At 33.4% G+C, this 16,093-nt stretch overlaps 1 protein-coding gene across 1 annotated transcript; it reads right to left on the bottom strand.

The window, feature by feature from the left end:
• Positions 1–700: 700 nt before the first annotated feature.
• LOC142613559 (E3 ubiquitin-protein ligase HOS1) lies at positions 701–10,867 on the bottom strand. Its single transcript, XM_075785941.1, has 10 exons — positions 10,580–10,867; positions 7,391–7,778; positions 6,917–7,051; positions 6,628–6,803; positions 5,761–6,165; positions 5,505–5,663; positions 3,493–3,990; positions 2,862–2,999; positions 1,411–2,108; positions 701–1,256 (listed from the first exon to the last, which is right to left on the bottom strand). The coding sequence occupies exons 1-10, from the start codon at positions 10,691–10,693 to the stop codon at positions 1,091–1,093; spliced, it is 2,877 nt and encodes a 958-aa protein (XP_075642056.1). The 5' UTR covers positions 10,694–10,867; the 3' UTR covers positions 701–1,090.
• Between the last annotated feature and the right edge of the window lie 5,226 nt (positions 10,868–16,093).

Raw genomic sequence — 16,093 nt, 5'->3', positions numbered from 1 at the left:
TTTTGGAAACAATGGGAAAAGGTAAAATGACTTCCATGATTTGAAATCATAAAAACAGAGTGATGCGCATCATTCAGTTTGCCAATGCTCACAAGCCGGGCTTCCCCTCCATAGGGCTACGAGTTGTCTACGGTTTTTGGATACTTGGGTGGAGAAATCCCTTCACGTTTTCTTAGTCTTTCTTGCTCAGGTTGAATTACCAGTATATTTTTCCCTTTTAATAAAATCTTCTGTCAATTTTTGTCCAAAAGAGAGAAAAAAGTTGATTGTCGAATTGGACAGAAAAGTGGAAAACATTCTTAGCGTCCACTGTCCACCGTAAATGAGGCGAGAAAAAAAAAATGCAAATGGAGCTTCCCTATCATGTTCCACAATTATGTAAGATGCATTTTGTCAATAATAAATCTTGGAACAACATTTTTCATAATTTTTTTTTTCCAATTGCTGATATAATATGTTGTAATTGGTGTATAAATAAAAGTGGCATCAGTAATTGACCTAAGTGAAAGTGATGTTACTTTTTTTCAAATTCAAATTCAAATAAAAAAAATGTTACTCCAATCACAACTAGCAATGTCAGCAATAGTGAAAATAGTTAAGAAAACTGTTCCCTATGACACTACTATGTGGCACTAAGGAGCAACAATGGAAGGACAGCGATGTGTTCCACAAAAATATATTAACACATCTTAGAAAAATGTAGAAAACTACCAAAAAAGAGAGCTTTAACCATTGAATTACCTCAAGAATACAAAAATGTTGCCAACCCTGCACAGATTGTACACCCAGAAGACTATAAATTGATCTCTAGTCAGTAAGATAACAAGGAGAAAAGGAAATATGATCCGTCAAAGTTTGCATCTCCTTTGCTGAACGATTATAGCAAAACCATAAACCGGTATAATGTTTACTTGAACGGTTACCCTTCCATGGAAACTGAGGAACTCAAGCAGCATAATCCCTTAACTTGAAGTACCAGACTTCTGTTTCATTACTAGCTCTTGCAGGTTTCTTTTTTTCCGGACCATACTAAGGAGCAACAATGGAAGGACAAGGATATCATAAGTTACAAAATAGATAAATGCAATCTTCACCTATTGGCAAGTCTTCTGCTTCTTCTCCTTGTGGGAGTTGTATTATAAACCATTCCCATACTTCTCGCTGGACTTTGTTCCTCTTCCTCATCACTGGTTTCATCAGACCTCCATCTTGGCCCACCATTCATATTGCTGTCCTCAACAGTGAAGTCCTTCCCTCTATGGATAAAAATTTAGGAAATTACATAAATAAGAGTAGGGATGAAATTAAACGAAAAGAATCACAATTTTCAGCATCAGCTATCAACTGCAGAAGCAACCAAGCAGGAAAAGATTTAAATAATGTGAGGAGAAATAATAACATAATTTTTACCTCAAAGGGATGTCCATTGGATCATCTGAAGATACCCCATTCCAATGTCTACCATCTCTATCAGACTGGCTCCTTTTACCAGACACATTTGCATTCAGATCCTCTGCATAATCTTTAAACAAGCCATGCTTGCTGCTGGGAGTACTTACCTGATTAGTGGTGACCCTGTACGAATCATGCCGACTAGTATTTTGCAATTGGTTAATAAACCCATTTTCCTCCATTTCTGGCAAGGTGTCCTGGAGATTCCTGTGAGTAGCTTCGTTAATTTCCCTCAAAGGTGAGGCACTGATGGGACTAACCCGACGAGTTCCAGGAGTTACAGTGTCAACCAATTTGAAACCCTTGCTAATGCTATTTAAAGGTTTTAGTCCCCTTTCTGAATTAGTAAGAAAAATTGATGGGGAACCATAGTTAACAAGTTCAGAGCGTTGATTATGGACAGACCCACGTAGTCTCGTTGGAGTTTCAAAATTTGACGGTCTCAAGAGAGGAATTGTATGGTCTGTGCCCAAAACAAGAGAAGAATCGGTAGATGAGGGAATTAATAAACTGGTCGACCTTGCCTCTTGTACCACAGCCAGATCAGATTTTGCTGGCACTCCAACTTCTTTGCCAGAATTAACAGCAATTCCAGGCAATTTTCCTGATTTCACTTGCAGCCTCTGGACTTCTGGCAGCAGCTCCATGCTTTTCTCCTGTTTATTACAACAATCTAAACAAATTCAGAAATTTATTGTGATTAAATATATTTTCCTGGACAGTATTGCTTATAGCAGAGCATAAACAATATTTGTAACATATACAGGATTTATTATCAGAATCTAACTTGAAGGACCAACTATTTCCCATCTCATACGTGTTATGAATACCTGCAGCTGTGTTCTGTGTAGTGTGCTTAGGAATAGTTAGCTGAATTTCAGTTAAAGCGAACATCCTTTGTCCAAAGCTAAATAATATTGAGAAATTAAAGAAAAGCACCAAGCACCAGTATACATGAAGCATGCAAAAACCCTTCCTAAGAGGGTTAGTCAACTCTTCAGAGAAAGACCATCAAGAAAATTTAAATGGGATACGGCCAAAAAAAATCTAAAGAACAAATAAGAATAAAATCTTATTTGAACACAAAAATAAAAAATTCAAACATCTAACTAAGTCCATGTTGAGCTTGTGAATAGACAGCTCCTTCCCTGAGGAAGTTCTCTTATGCATTCACACTAAATATACCATATCACATAAAGGGACAATACCTTCTAAGCAAAACCGCACCTTCCCTTCCCCAACCCAACCATCCCTCTCTAACAATCTATAAAATAGACCACCTTTGAACATTCCTTTTACAAGCATAGTTCAACCTGAATTGCTTTGCTTTATTCTTAATCCTTGTAGTTAATTCTTTTTTTTTGATAAGTAATCCTTGTAGTTAATTCTAAAAAGTTCAAATAACTTACAATCAATCTTTCCCTCCAATCACTTGCAGATCTCATTCTAGATAAAACTTCTTCATCAACAATACTCTTTGTAATAAATTCCTTCTCCAAAGTCCGAAGTTTAAGATCAACTTGGTATGCTTCAGTATACCGGTAGCGCTGAAATGAAAAGACAAAAATATTAGTCAAGAAATCCTTCTAAAACATTTTCTTTATTCTAAGATATTATGCCATTATGTTTTAAGAAGCTAAGAAGGAGAGCTCCTTTTATTAACATATAGTCCACTTTTTCTTTTCTTTTTTTAACTCCACCGTATAGGTTTTCAGAAACCAGAAGAGGTACTTTTTTTTAGATGGCATTTAATTAATTCATATTCATTTAATTCTAAATTGTCCTCCTTATATTCAATCCATAGACAGATTTTCAGCTCTCATTGTGGATGCCTCATTTTTTCCTGCAATCATAAATCTAAAACTTTTCCACTTATTATCACATTATAATTGTCAAATTTTAGTTTGATGTTTAGATTTAAGATAAAAATTAGAAATTGTAGGAGTAGCAATATTTTTATGATCAACAACTTATCAGTACTAATGTTAGATGATTAATCCAACAAATCAGTCTGAATCAAAATTGAAATCTTGTCAGTACCTGAAGATAGAATACAACAAGAAGACTTCCAGCAGTTGTTGAAGGGTCCTCAATAGCAAAATCTAACAGACACTTATGTATATGTATCTCCTCATCAGAATTCCATGGCAACTCTATCATTCGATCCACCAAGTTTCTTCGGATACAAAGGCAACAGATTTCAGTAACCAATATCTCCACCCATTGCACCCAACTCCTAAAATCACCTTTAAAATCATGAGAAGTATCCACGGATGGTCCATGCTTCACCTTCTTATCCCTGACTTTGGTGCAGAGCATTCTCTGATGTGTAAATGCTTCAGTCAGAAGTCCACATTCCACCCTCACCCGAACAGCGGTGACAGCCTCACTAAGTGAAACCATTCGCAATCCACCATCACACCCAGACCACCGTAAAACCATCAGAGCTGTATCAGGATTATTCCTTTCTAACAGCACTTGTGCAATCTTAGGATGGATTGCTGGTCCTGAGACCTCTGGAAGAAGGCGACAAGCTTCCTAAGTAATATAATTCATGAAGAACAATTAGCATAAAAAGTGATAACGAGCATAAAGGTAACAAAAAACAGGCACCTGCATTCCATATACAAGAATCCTAGCCGCCAATATGAGGTGGTATCTTGTTTAGCAGTTGCATGCAACATCTCTCACACATGGGGGTGGTCCACATAAGCATGGGACCCATACCCATATAAGAGGGATGTTGCATTTTACTGTTACCAAAAAATAAAATAAAATCCTCCCATACAAGTTTAGTGAGATGATTTCATATATGAAATTTTAATCTAACAAAGGTCCTTCCCATTCTTCTTTCTTATGGACAAGGCATAAGATTCCATTAAAAACTAATATCTAAAATTTCAAATATCTAGGAACTCCAAGAAAAAAGTTTCATCCAATGATCCAATCAAGGATATCTCTACAATAAAAGGTCTTCAATTTAAGCAGTGAGGCACACCATATCAAGGAATGGCATTCCACACATTCAGACTTTGATGTCTCCTGAAACCATCTCTCCAACATCCCAATAACTCCTTTACTAGATTTAGGCATATCACAAGGAAACTCAAATAAAGTAAAACTAACAACCATAGCTTCCCGCAATGCCACAACGCAGAAAGAGATGATTTACTGTTTCCGAATTGGAATTGGACTTGCACGTAACGCACCAATCGAAAATAATTTTCTTGCACTTTCTTAGGTTGTAACAATAATCTTCTTTTCCTTTTGGCAGAAATTGTAGTAGTTTAATTAGAACATTTTTTTTTCTTCTTGGTGGAGATTTAATAGTGTAATTTGAATTTCATCTTAAGCAAGCAAAGCAATATGACATATTGAATATAAAGCTCAATATGTAATAATTTGAGCTTAGACAAGCAATATCAAGAAACAAATCTAAACTCTGGCACATATCTAATTCAAAACTTTCATAAATGCAACTTATTTCCAACTATCTTTCTTCTATGTCAGATCTCCATATGATTAAGCTGCAGAACTTTTTGCTTATTTAGCTTACCTAAGTACAGAATTTTAAAGCTTCACATTTTTTTCTAGCTACAACTGTACTTTTGCTCAGCTTATTTTTTAAGAAAACAAGCCAACAAAAACAAGCTATACCAAACCAGCAATTCAATTAAACTCTCTTTCCAGATTAAAGTAGGTTGTGACTTCCTTTCCCAAGACAATGAAAGAGGCATATTTAACTGCCACTCCAAGAGTGTGGGGACAGGAATTAAAAGGGGGCCAATGAGGCTACGGAACCATAAAGCCCCCAAATTCTTGAGATTTTATAAGGCTAAAGTGCTAAAAAGCATCAAATCTAATTATGTCCTAAAAGACATCCAATCCTGATCTAATTGGATGGGGAATTTGGCTTATCCGACTTATCACATAGCAATATCTGATGTTTAAGGTTCAAATGAATTAGAAACAGTTTGTTTAATGATATATCAAATGCTCTGACAGAGAGCAAAATGACCATTCAAACTCAATAAGCATCTAAAAAGTGTTACCTGCAGAGCCTCCTCTGTGTGGTCATCCAAAAGATAAAAAATTAAAGATTCCAGTAATGAATGCCTGGTTATACTAAAGGTAGCTGCAAAGTCTTCCACAGTGTATCTCCATATTTCATCAGCCATTGTCCAATGTCTATCAAACAGATAATATAGAAGCTGCTGTAAATTAAGGAAACCAATAAAATCCTGCACAATTACATTTTTGTGTGAACAACAGAATCATCCAAAATGAGTGGAAGTAAACAAAGGATACAATTGCTTGCTTTGCAACCACCAAATCTGAACTTCCCAATAAAAAGAGTATATCGACTGCAGTTCGAAGATTTTCAAAAGGATAGCACCCTGCCACCCCTTCTATCTTAGACCTGAGAATCGACGAGACTCCATCTTTCAGCAAGGATGCAACCTCTGACTCCTCCCCCATTTCCTGCGTATTTCCCTGTTCTATATCAAGATTCATCAACGCATCTTCAATGAACAAGGAACCATCCTGTTTGGTAGGCTCCGAAGAGTTATTTACTGCATCAGGCCATGAACGCTTAATTGCAGCCGATTTCCGTTCACGGACACAAGAATGCCACGATGAAAATTTAGAATATCGAGATTTCACATTCTCAAGAAATTGATGTCTTATGCACCACATCATAATCTCCATATGCTGAAAAATTAAAATATTGAGAGAAACGATCGATTATATTCAGATATAGAGAAATTGTTATTTACAGTTTAGTTGAAGTCCAACCAGACCATAAAATGTTTATTTAGGGAAAACTACAGGTAGCAATCTTGCCACCAAAAAATTAAGGCTGCCAAATCAAAATACATGGCACACAATAACTACAATCTATAAAATTTAATCCCAACAACTGCGAATTCACATGCTTGGATGGCTTTTCAAAACTGGGCTTTTAAGACTTCTAGCCGATAAAACTATTAGTCACTAGTACTACAAAATTAATATCGCATATGAAACATAAATTACATATTTCTTTTGATAAGAAAGAAATTTGTTGCCAAAATCACCTCAAAGATAATAAATTAAACAAATAGAAACAGGTCAACCATCAAAGCTAAACCTATGTGTGCATGCACACCACTAAAACTGAATCTTAATTAAAACCTGCTTTGTCTTCAATATGCTCTCTTGAAGGTGGTGTAAGTCATGAAGCTGTGCTGAAAGAGTGTCCTTAAAAGATGACTCCAAAACTTCAAGCACATTGCAAATGCCAGCCAACTGTATGGATAACTTTAGTAGTAAAGTCAGGCTAGTTTTCATTCCCTCTAGTTCAAGATTATCTAATGAAAAATGTTAAGTGCACACCCTGAAATTATGGAAAGTATGCACATGGACAAAAAGTAGAAAAAATAGGGCTTTATATAACCAAATATTTCCAAAATTTTAAGGATACAAATTCCTTGAAGTTCTTTTGCAATGTTTCTGAATGTCCTCTTGCACCAATCCTTAACAACCACTTCATCCAACAAGAAAGCGATGACAGGATCACTGGACACAGCACTTTCATCCATACAAACATCTGTTACATCTGTTAGCTCTTTGTTAAAGAAGCATCAACAATCAACAGACAATAAATTTTGCTAAAATGACACAACTCTATTAAAATTGGATATCTTGTTCAAGGTATCCACCTTATTATTGTCTTTACTTTTCAGTCCAATTTCTCAGGGAAAGAAAATAATGACGAAAAAAGAGGATTCACTATGTCCTAAGTAATTTTCCTGACAGAAAGTCATAAATCAGGGAAAATAGCATTAAAAACTCATTTTCTGATAAGTAAAGCAAAGATAATAGTATCAAATTTTAAAATAATCTATAAGCCTTTGACAAAAAGAAGTAAAGATATCAGTAATGCCATAAAGGATACATTGGCATATCAAAGAAACTAAGTTATTCTCCAAAGCAACATCAAACAAAGAATAGAGCCGTTGGACATCAGCAGTTAGTTGCTTTTCCCCATCTTGCTCTTGAATTCTCTCATCACATCTTTTGGAGATAAGGCCAGCTTCTATGCATTCATGGTAAAGGCGAAGCCGTAGTCTATTTCCATCCATTGGAATTGGGATTCTACAAATAGGGCAAAGATCACACCGTTGACTACACTCTGCACATAAAGAGGCATGTCCACATGAGATCAAAGCATATTCTACATAACGTCCACAGCTTCTCAAGTCTCTAGTAGCCCGACAATGTTCAACTTTTGCTTCATCACACAACTCAAACAGATCAACGGATGCCAAGTGTTCCAATGCTTCCTGAAATTCAAATTAGAAGCAAGGTATAATTTCTCACGAATTAATTACATTACATTCAGCAGAAGTCATTTCATTTTCCTTCTCAATGAAAAATAGCACATGTTATGTTATGGTATACCCCCTATGATGGAAACATGAAAATTGGAAAAGTTAATGGTGCATTGAACTATACACTGTTTATCCATGTTTGGATGGGTACAATCCAGACCCAGAATTCCAGATTGAGATTATCTTCAAGGAAACTCAAAATTATACAAAATGGATTATTCAATATCAGAGACCTTTGGTTCCAATGTTTATATACACCCAGAATTCAACATCAATCAAACCAGATTCCATCTATGCCATTTTCTTCACTCTAAATTAAAGTTCTATCCAAATTCGGACTAATTTATCAAAATAACCTTTTACTATAGCAAAGAACAAAATCTTAATAACACATCCATTCCAATGAACTGAGGATAGCCTTTCAAAGCACAGATCAAAGCAATTCTAGCAGATATTTTATCCAATAAAATCTCAAAAAATCATGTTTGGCAAGACTAAAGTTTAGTACTCAACTATAACTCAACCTTCAAATTGGTACAGTCTTTTAAACAACCCTTTTACAGATGTAAAGGACTGGATCTTAGTAACCCAATCCATGCAAAGGAAGAGTAAATAGCCTCACCATAAACATATCACAATATGCAGGCACATCTCCAGTCCAACTCAATCTCAAAATACATGCTCACCAAAATTGAAGTTTAAATCCCCAGTTCAAAAGAAACCAGCACTCGACCAAACCCTTATACACCTTGCAGACTCTCTCTCTCTCTCTCTCTCTCTCAAAAAAAAAAAAAAAAAAAAGAAAAGAAAACCCACGCACACACACATGTATATATCTAAGTTAAGGTCAAGTTCAACCTATTATAACTTTTGCTAGTAGAATTAAAAAAAAAATAATAATAATAATAATAATAATAATAATAATTGCTATTATATGTAATCATGATACTCACCATGTTTGTCAAATATCAAGATAACCAGCACTTAAGAACTATCTTATCTAGAAAATGTTCAAAATAACAGTTTATTAAATTTGTAAAATTTACTAAAAACATAATTTTACATATTAGATAGTAAATACCATCCAACTAACATGAAATATGATGTGCATAATAAGTGTGGAGGACATATAATCCAGCAATGGGTTTGACAAAATATTGAATCAATAAAGTAATTATGTGGTGTAACATTAACAAAGAGTTATACCATGTGTAATTTAAGCATAACATTATATATGCATGCGTGTGTGTGTGTGTATAAAAATTAAAGAACAAAAAAATCATTGAAGCAAAATAAGAAACAAGTACACAAGAGGTACACCTCTCAAGAAGCCACAAACGGAAATTTGAATGAGCAGTAAAATCTAAGAAAGAGACACAGTTGATACTGCCTGAATCACTCAGACGGTCATACTATACTTTTAAGAGGCAGGAAATTTATGCATCTTATTAAATAAAATATTGCTTAATCCTGAAAATTTTATGTAGATTTATTTAAGATGTCTACAAGATAAATACATACATATTGACAACAAAATAGCAATTTAAACCTTAGTAATTTTTTTAAACCGGTAGTCCAACGGTGTTCCAACTTTCGGTTTGCTAAAGAAGGATTAACAAATTTAACATATCTTGGGAAATTATCATTCCATATCAATGTTTTACATAATCCACACTACTAAATATTCAACACACTAAGTATTAAAGAAACTCACAGAGCTGACTTTCAATTTAATTGAGACAAGCACAAACTAGTTTCAGCTAAATGCATTTCTCTAAAAAAAAAAAAATCTGTTTTAAAAACAAGATAAGGTCAAAACATGGTATATCACATATTTTATCATCTATGACTCCCAACCAAACCAAAGACTATCTTCCTCTAGTAAATTTAATAATAAAATGTAGGACAAGTACTAAATAGTTGAAGCTTAAAATCTCCATAATGTGGGACCTAAGAAAGCAAAAAACTCAACTAAACATAATACATATACTTGGACATACTTAACATGTAATCTAATTTTTTGATAAGTGGATAGTTCTATTAGGAGGTGCCAATTGAGCTACAAGGCTCTTAGCTACTTAACACGTTATCTACTTCCGATACTCTTTACTATGTATTTGATCCTAAAACCCCAAAATATTGTAGTGAGACCACACCAAATAGTTTGTCTAATTATGTTTCGAAGCGTAATTGATCCTAAAAACCTAATACAACAAATAGGATTTAAAACGCTCTGAACAAAATGTAAGGGTCATCACTCAGTACAGGTCCCACCCAAATGGGATCAATAATTTAACAGTGAGAACACGAAATTGTATATGAACATACGTTTGGAACAAACACAGAGAAGAATTGCACTTTACTTCATAGTGTAATAATGGATCCTAAAACCCAGAAATTGCGGCTTAGTTTTCACTAACCATAAGACTTAAAAATAGTTAAGACTTCGGAAACACTTCCATTGCTTTTGGAAGCACAATTTGATCCAGCTAAAGCCCAAAGCTAAAACCCTAACGGATCACTGAAATAACATTTTCAAAACAAAAAAACACTTCTAGTGCTTTTGAAGCAAAATTTCGCAGTCACTTCACGTTCCAAAAACAAAAACAAAAAAATGCTAACTGGGAAGAAGAAAAAAAGCGAATGAAAACAGAGAAAAGCAACAGAGAGAGTACGTATTGAAACAAAAAAAAAGGTAGTGTATGTGAAATTAGACGTGAATGTATAGGGTTAAACCAAAAATAAAAGAGTACCTTAACGGCTCGGCTACTGTAGTTAGGTTGTGGAGGCAGAGGAGTCGATTTGGCGGCGGCGGCGGCGTCGGTGGAGGTAGAAGGTGTGGTTGGGCCGTTGAATCTCCGGTCCATTTGTCGGAGACTGTGAAAGCTGATTGATTGATTGTACCAACAAAACCTAATGACAGAGAGAGAGAAATGGGTACGTTTAGGGTTCAGTAGTGAAGGAAATCATTGGTGCTCGTTAACATCAGAAAGCTTGAAAGAGTGAGAGCGCAAGAATTGGAGGGGTTTTGAAAAAAGAAGGGTACCATGGAATGAATTCGTTCATATTTTTTATCAAACAAAAAAATTAAAATGGTACAGTGAATTGTGGGCCCAACGTAGCCCAACCCAGTTGGAGTTTTGTTTGGGCCTGAACCTGCAACGATCATTATTCATTAGAATAGTAGGGAATAATTAAGTACGGAAAAGCCCTTTAAAGGCCCATAATCTTTTAACTAGTAATTTAATTTTCTCACATCTGGAAGTGGAATTTCTGCCTAATCTTTCTTTACACTCTTTAGTATTACAAACTTGATAGTTAGGCAGCAGGTAGGTTCAACCACAAGACTCCTTTAGCCTCTTTCGTAACATGTCAATTAGAAGTTAGCAACAAAATTATTATATTCACCTCAATCAACCTTTTTATATTGTGGTATTTTGGGATGACATTTGATAAAATTCGACCTTTATTTTATGAGCTTAAAATTTGACTTTTATTTTATAAGTTTAGACTTAAATGAAATGACATAATAACTAAGTAGTAGAAAATTAAATATTAAATATTTTATGGGTTCTAATATATATAAGACAAAGTAAAGTTGTCAAAATCATGATCCTACGTAAGATCGTGAGAGATAGGTGAGATCGTGGATCGTAAAATCCTATATTATTTGAAAAAAAAAACAAAAAATATACATCGGTATGTTAAATAATCACATAAATTATACATTCATTGATAAAAATTATCATATATCACTACATCCATTTGTAAACATCATTTTAAGAGGTTAAAAATCTCAAAACGTGACACTCTATTGGGATATTTTTTATTTGGGTCTAACTGACACTCTATTTCTCTACATTAGAGTGGAAAAACTTAGTATATTGAGATTTTTTTTTTCATTTAAGTCTAATTGAGTCTTCTATCGAGTTAAAAAATGTTATAAGAAAACGAGGTTGTTAGGTAAAATCGTACGATCTTACAGATCTTGAATAATCACAAAAATTCTTGAAAAATCTGGATCGTTTTAAATAGGTGTGATTGTAAAATCTAAATCGGGATTTAGATAACCATGAGACAAAGTTTAGTTATACACTTACTCAATATCTTTTTATTGGAAGTGAATTTTGATAAATTCACCATTAGATTACATATTCTTCTCATATCCTCCATACTTACAAAATTTATTGAAAATTAAAGATATTATGCCATCAATAAAATGTTTAAATTGCAAGTTTTTGTAGTTTGAAAATTATACATAAAATATAAGTTTATAGATCATATAGTTATTAATATTTGATTAGTACAAAATTTGAAATGTGTATTAAGAATGTAAAGAATATACAATTTAACCGTTGAATTTTCAAAATATGTAGTAATATTTATTTTATTATGTAAGTTTGTAGTCTTAATTTTATAGATAAACTTTGTCCATATATATATATATATATAGAGAGAGAGAGAGAGAGAGAGTAGATTTTCCTTTTTTTTCTCATTTCAATTACATGAGAGAGAGAGAGAGAGTTTTGACACATAATATTAATTTAAATCCTTTGACTCCCGTTGTTTGACCGTATCAACAATTTTTTTTTTATTTTTTAAACGGATACATTGTATAAGGTTTAAGAAGGAAGAATAAAGAAGTGATCAAATTGGGGAGGTGTTTTTTATTGAGTCCTTTCAATCAAAGAATTGATTTTTTTTTAACCTTACAATCAAAGAATTGATTTTTTTTTTCCTTCCGTATTTTCTTCTCCTTATTCCCTTGAATCCCTTCAAATCCCCTCACCTCATCCAATCGAGGCTTTGTAGTGATTTTTCTTCTCTCTTTTTTTTCTTCTTTTGGGACTTCATACACAGATTTATTTCTCTCTTTTTTCTTTTTTCTTTTTTGGCTGAATGATAGACAGATTAAACTCTTGTCCAATATATATTTGTTAATCAACTGCTCATGTGCTCCCATGTCCCATCCGTTACATTCTTCTTTTTTGTTTCTTTTGGGATCCATATATGTTTTCACATAATAGTGTTTGCAAGATTATCACATCAAATGACAGTGTTCTTGTCCAAGTAAATCACGGGAACATTGTTGCAAGATCATTTTCATGTTTCTTTTTTTCTTTTTCCTATGGGGTTGAGAAAGAGAGAGCGTTGGCTTTTCTAACCATTAAGTATAAAATAAGCGACATGATCTTTTTTGACCATGGTTGCCATAGTCTCAACTCTTACCGCGTTGGCTTTTCTAACCAAAGGAAGCAGTCAAATTTGTGACATTGTGTACTTGGACAAGCCACACATAGGAAGTTTCAAATGTGAAATATGTCTGGAAAACAATAGACGCGTCTCTTGAGCACATATGAAACATTTTCCTTGTCGGTCTGGCTCCTAAGAATGTTTAATTTCTTTCTTTAAAAAAGCTTTGTGAATTTGACATAATCCTTATTTCACATGTGCTCACAACAGCTCTTTTGATGTTAACAACGTCCTCTAAAAAAGTGGTTTCTCAAAACAAAAAAAAAAAAAAAAGTCCTCTAAATTTTAAGGGCCCAATAGAGGAGTTTGAGTAATATTGTTTATATTTTTTTAATATATATGTGGGTGAAAATATGTATGAAAATGTGTGTAATATTATTTAAAAATTAAAAACATGTGTTTAAGATACTCTGTCAAACCAAACGATCCTAAAATGTTTGCTTTTTCTCTTGGAAAAACTCTTTCTTCTGGAAAAGCTCTTTCTTCTTTTTTAAGTTAAACTCTCGAAAACTTTTTGTTTGGTTTTGTTGTAAGAGTTGGGGACCTCCTGCTACTGCTAGGCTGCTACAATGGATAGTAATCTTGTCTTCTTGGGACCAAAAACCAAGAAACTTTTGGGAAAAAAAAAAAGAAGAAGAAAGGAAAGATAAAATGTTAAGAGCACCGGCATAACCACTTGTATAATACAAAAATGACCCTATTTCAGTTAATTAAGTCCCAAATTCACATACATCACATCATGTAAAGTTATGTAAAAATACATTTTTTGCTATAGTGATTGTGTAAATTTACACTTGCACTATTTATTTTGGATTTTATTTTTTATTTTTTCATTACTTATCTCAATGATGAACAAAAAGAGGGAACGGTAGTTGTTGTGTGTAAAGAAAAAAAATTTAAAAAAAAATGAAAATTAATATTTTAATGAAATATAATGTAAAGATAATAATATGATGTAAGGTATTTTGAAAAGTGAGTATGTAAAATAGATAAAATTTAATTCTTATATTAATATATATATAAATTTTTGCACGAACTAATGCGAATGTTTTAAGGCACCTTTTGAATTATAACTAAAATAGATTGTTTTTATATTTATCTAATAATTCAAGCGCTTGTTCATTTGTTTATGCAATGAAAGCATTCTCCTTCCTCCCCTGTAAATATTTTATAAGTTGCCTTGCAAATTAAAGAATACGGTAGGAGTAGATAAAGTGATGAAACACACACTTAGAAGAGAGCCAGGGAAAGAAGTGAGAGAGATTTAAAATAAATAAATAAAATAAAATAAAAAGATATAAATCTACAGTAATCATGTATATTTATGTAGTTGCTATAGCAAAAATGGAAATATACGGTGTTATAGATAAACTGATGTAGGTAATTTTTGAGGAAAAGTATTGCATAAACACAACAAAATTGTATCTATCCATATGAAATCCTAGTTAATGGTTACGATCATTTGAATTGCTGGGAGGGGGGATCTTTGCTCGTTGGCAGTGGAATGTTTAAGGGGTCCATTTGGTATGGTTATTTGAGTGGCACTTTTCAGTTTTTAAACAACATTACATGTATTTTTAAAAAATAAATAACATTACCAAACGACCCATAAAGCACTTGAAAATCGTGACTTTTTAGTTGTTTTATCCCATGTATGTAAAGGTGTGTGCATAATTTACATATGTGCAACAATTTTTATCATAAATTTATATAATAGGATTTTTTTTTGTGTGGAAATTACTCCTTATCACCATAAATTATATCACATATTACACTTTGCATCCTAAACTTTTTGAATACATGTTTTGCACCCTAACCTAGAACTCTTGTTACACTTTAAACCTAACATTAAGTATCCATTTGGATACATGTTGCGTTTTGCAAACCGCGTTTTCTCCTTCTTTTTTTTTTTTTTTTTGCACAACAACTCTGACACTTATGGCTACTGTTCATGAACAGTAGCCGCAGTTGTTAACTTTTTCCTGTGAACAGTGCACCCGTGCATTGTTCATGGGACCCACAAACTTCACTTTTCAACAACTTTTTCATTAAAAATGGGTCTCACGGCACTATTCATACATTTAAAAATTATTTTACTACAGTGTTTTTAGTTTTCAGCAATAAATTCTATCCAAACGGACCCTAAGTTTTCCGTTAACTTAAATTAAATTCAAATTTTTGGGTGTAAAGTGTAATTAGAAATATAGTTTAGGATGGTAAAGTGTAATTTATCTTTTATTTTTAAAGCATTGAGAAAAGTGACAATTAGATATTTTCATGTGATGACCTATTTTCCCATTCAAGTTAACATAAAACTTTAACATTGGGGTGCAAAGTGTAATAAGGGTCATAGTTTAAAGTATAAAATGTGCATTCGAAAAGTTTATGGTGCAAAATGTAATTAAAAGTATAGTTTAGGGTGGTAAAGTATAATTTTCTCTATTTTTTTAGAGGATTTAAAGCATTTACATCAAACAATGCAAAATAGAAAAATGTATCAATTTTACATATTCAACCCCTAAAATCACCCACATTAGTCAAGCTAAAAATTGTGTAAATTTTACAAAGCTGCTACAGTAACTTTATAAATTTACACTGATACTATTTATTTTGCATATAGTTTTTTATTCTTATTTTATGTATCTTTATGTTGAAGGAAGAGAGTGGATGGTAATAATTAGAGATATCCACCACCCATCCAAACCTAAAGACCCACCCAAACCCAACGCTCTCTACCCCATAACCACTTGATCCAAGCAGTGGTTCAATCAGCCAAGAGTCACTAGCACTAAGACTTGATGCTGTCAGTTCAAGTGGTGGTTTGGTTGTTTGAGAAACCAATGAACCCGACCCGCGCGAAGACTTGTTCTCTCCTCATAAAAAATTGCGAGTTTTAGCGGAAACTTTGGTAAGCCCAAACTCTAACTCTGCCGATATAAGGAGATCTCAGTCAGATGTCACATGTAGATCCAACGAGATCTCACAGATCCAGCCAGATCTCAGCCAGATCTCAC

The sequence above is a fragment of the Castanea sativa genome, chromosome 10, assembly GCF_040712315.1.
Source record: "Castanea sativa cultivar Marrone di Chiusa Pesio chromosome 10, ASM4071231v1".
NCBI classification, from domain to species: Eukaryota; Viridiplantae; Streptophyta; class Magnoliopsida; order Fagales; family Fagaceae; genus Castanea; species Castanea sativa.
This window is presented reverse-complemented; position numbering and strand designations above follow the sequence as displayed.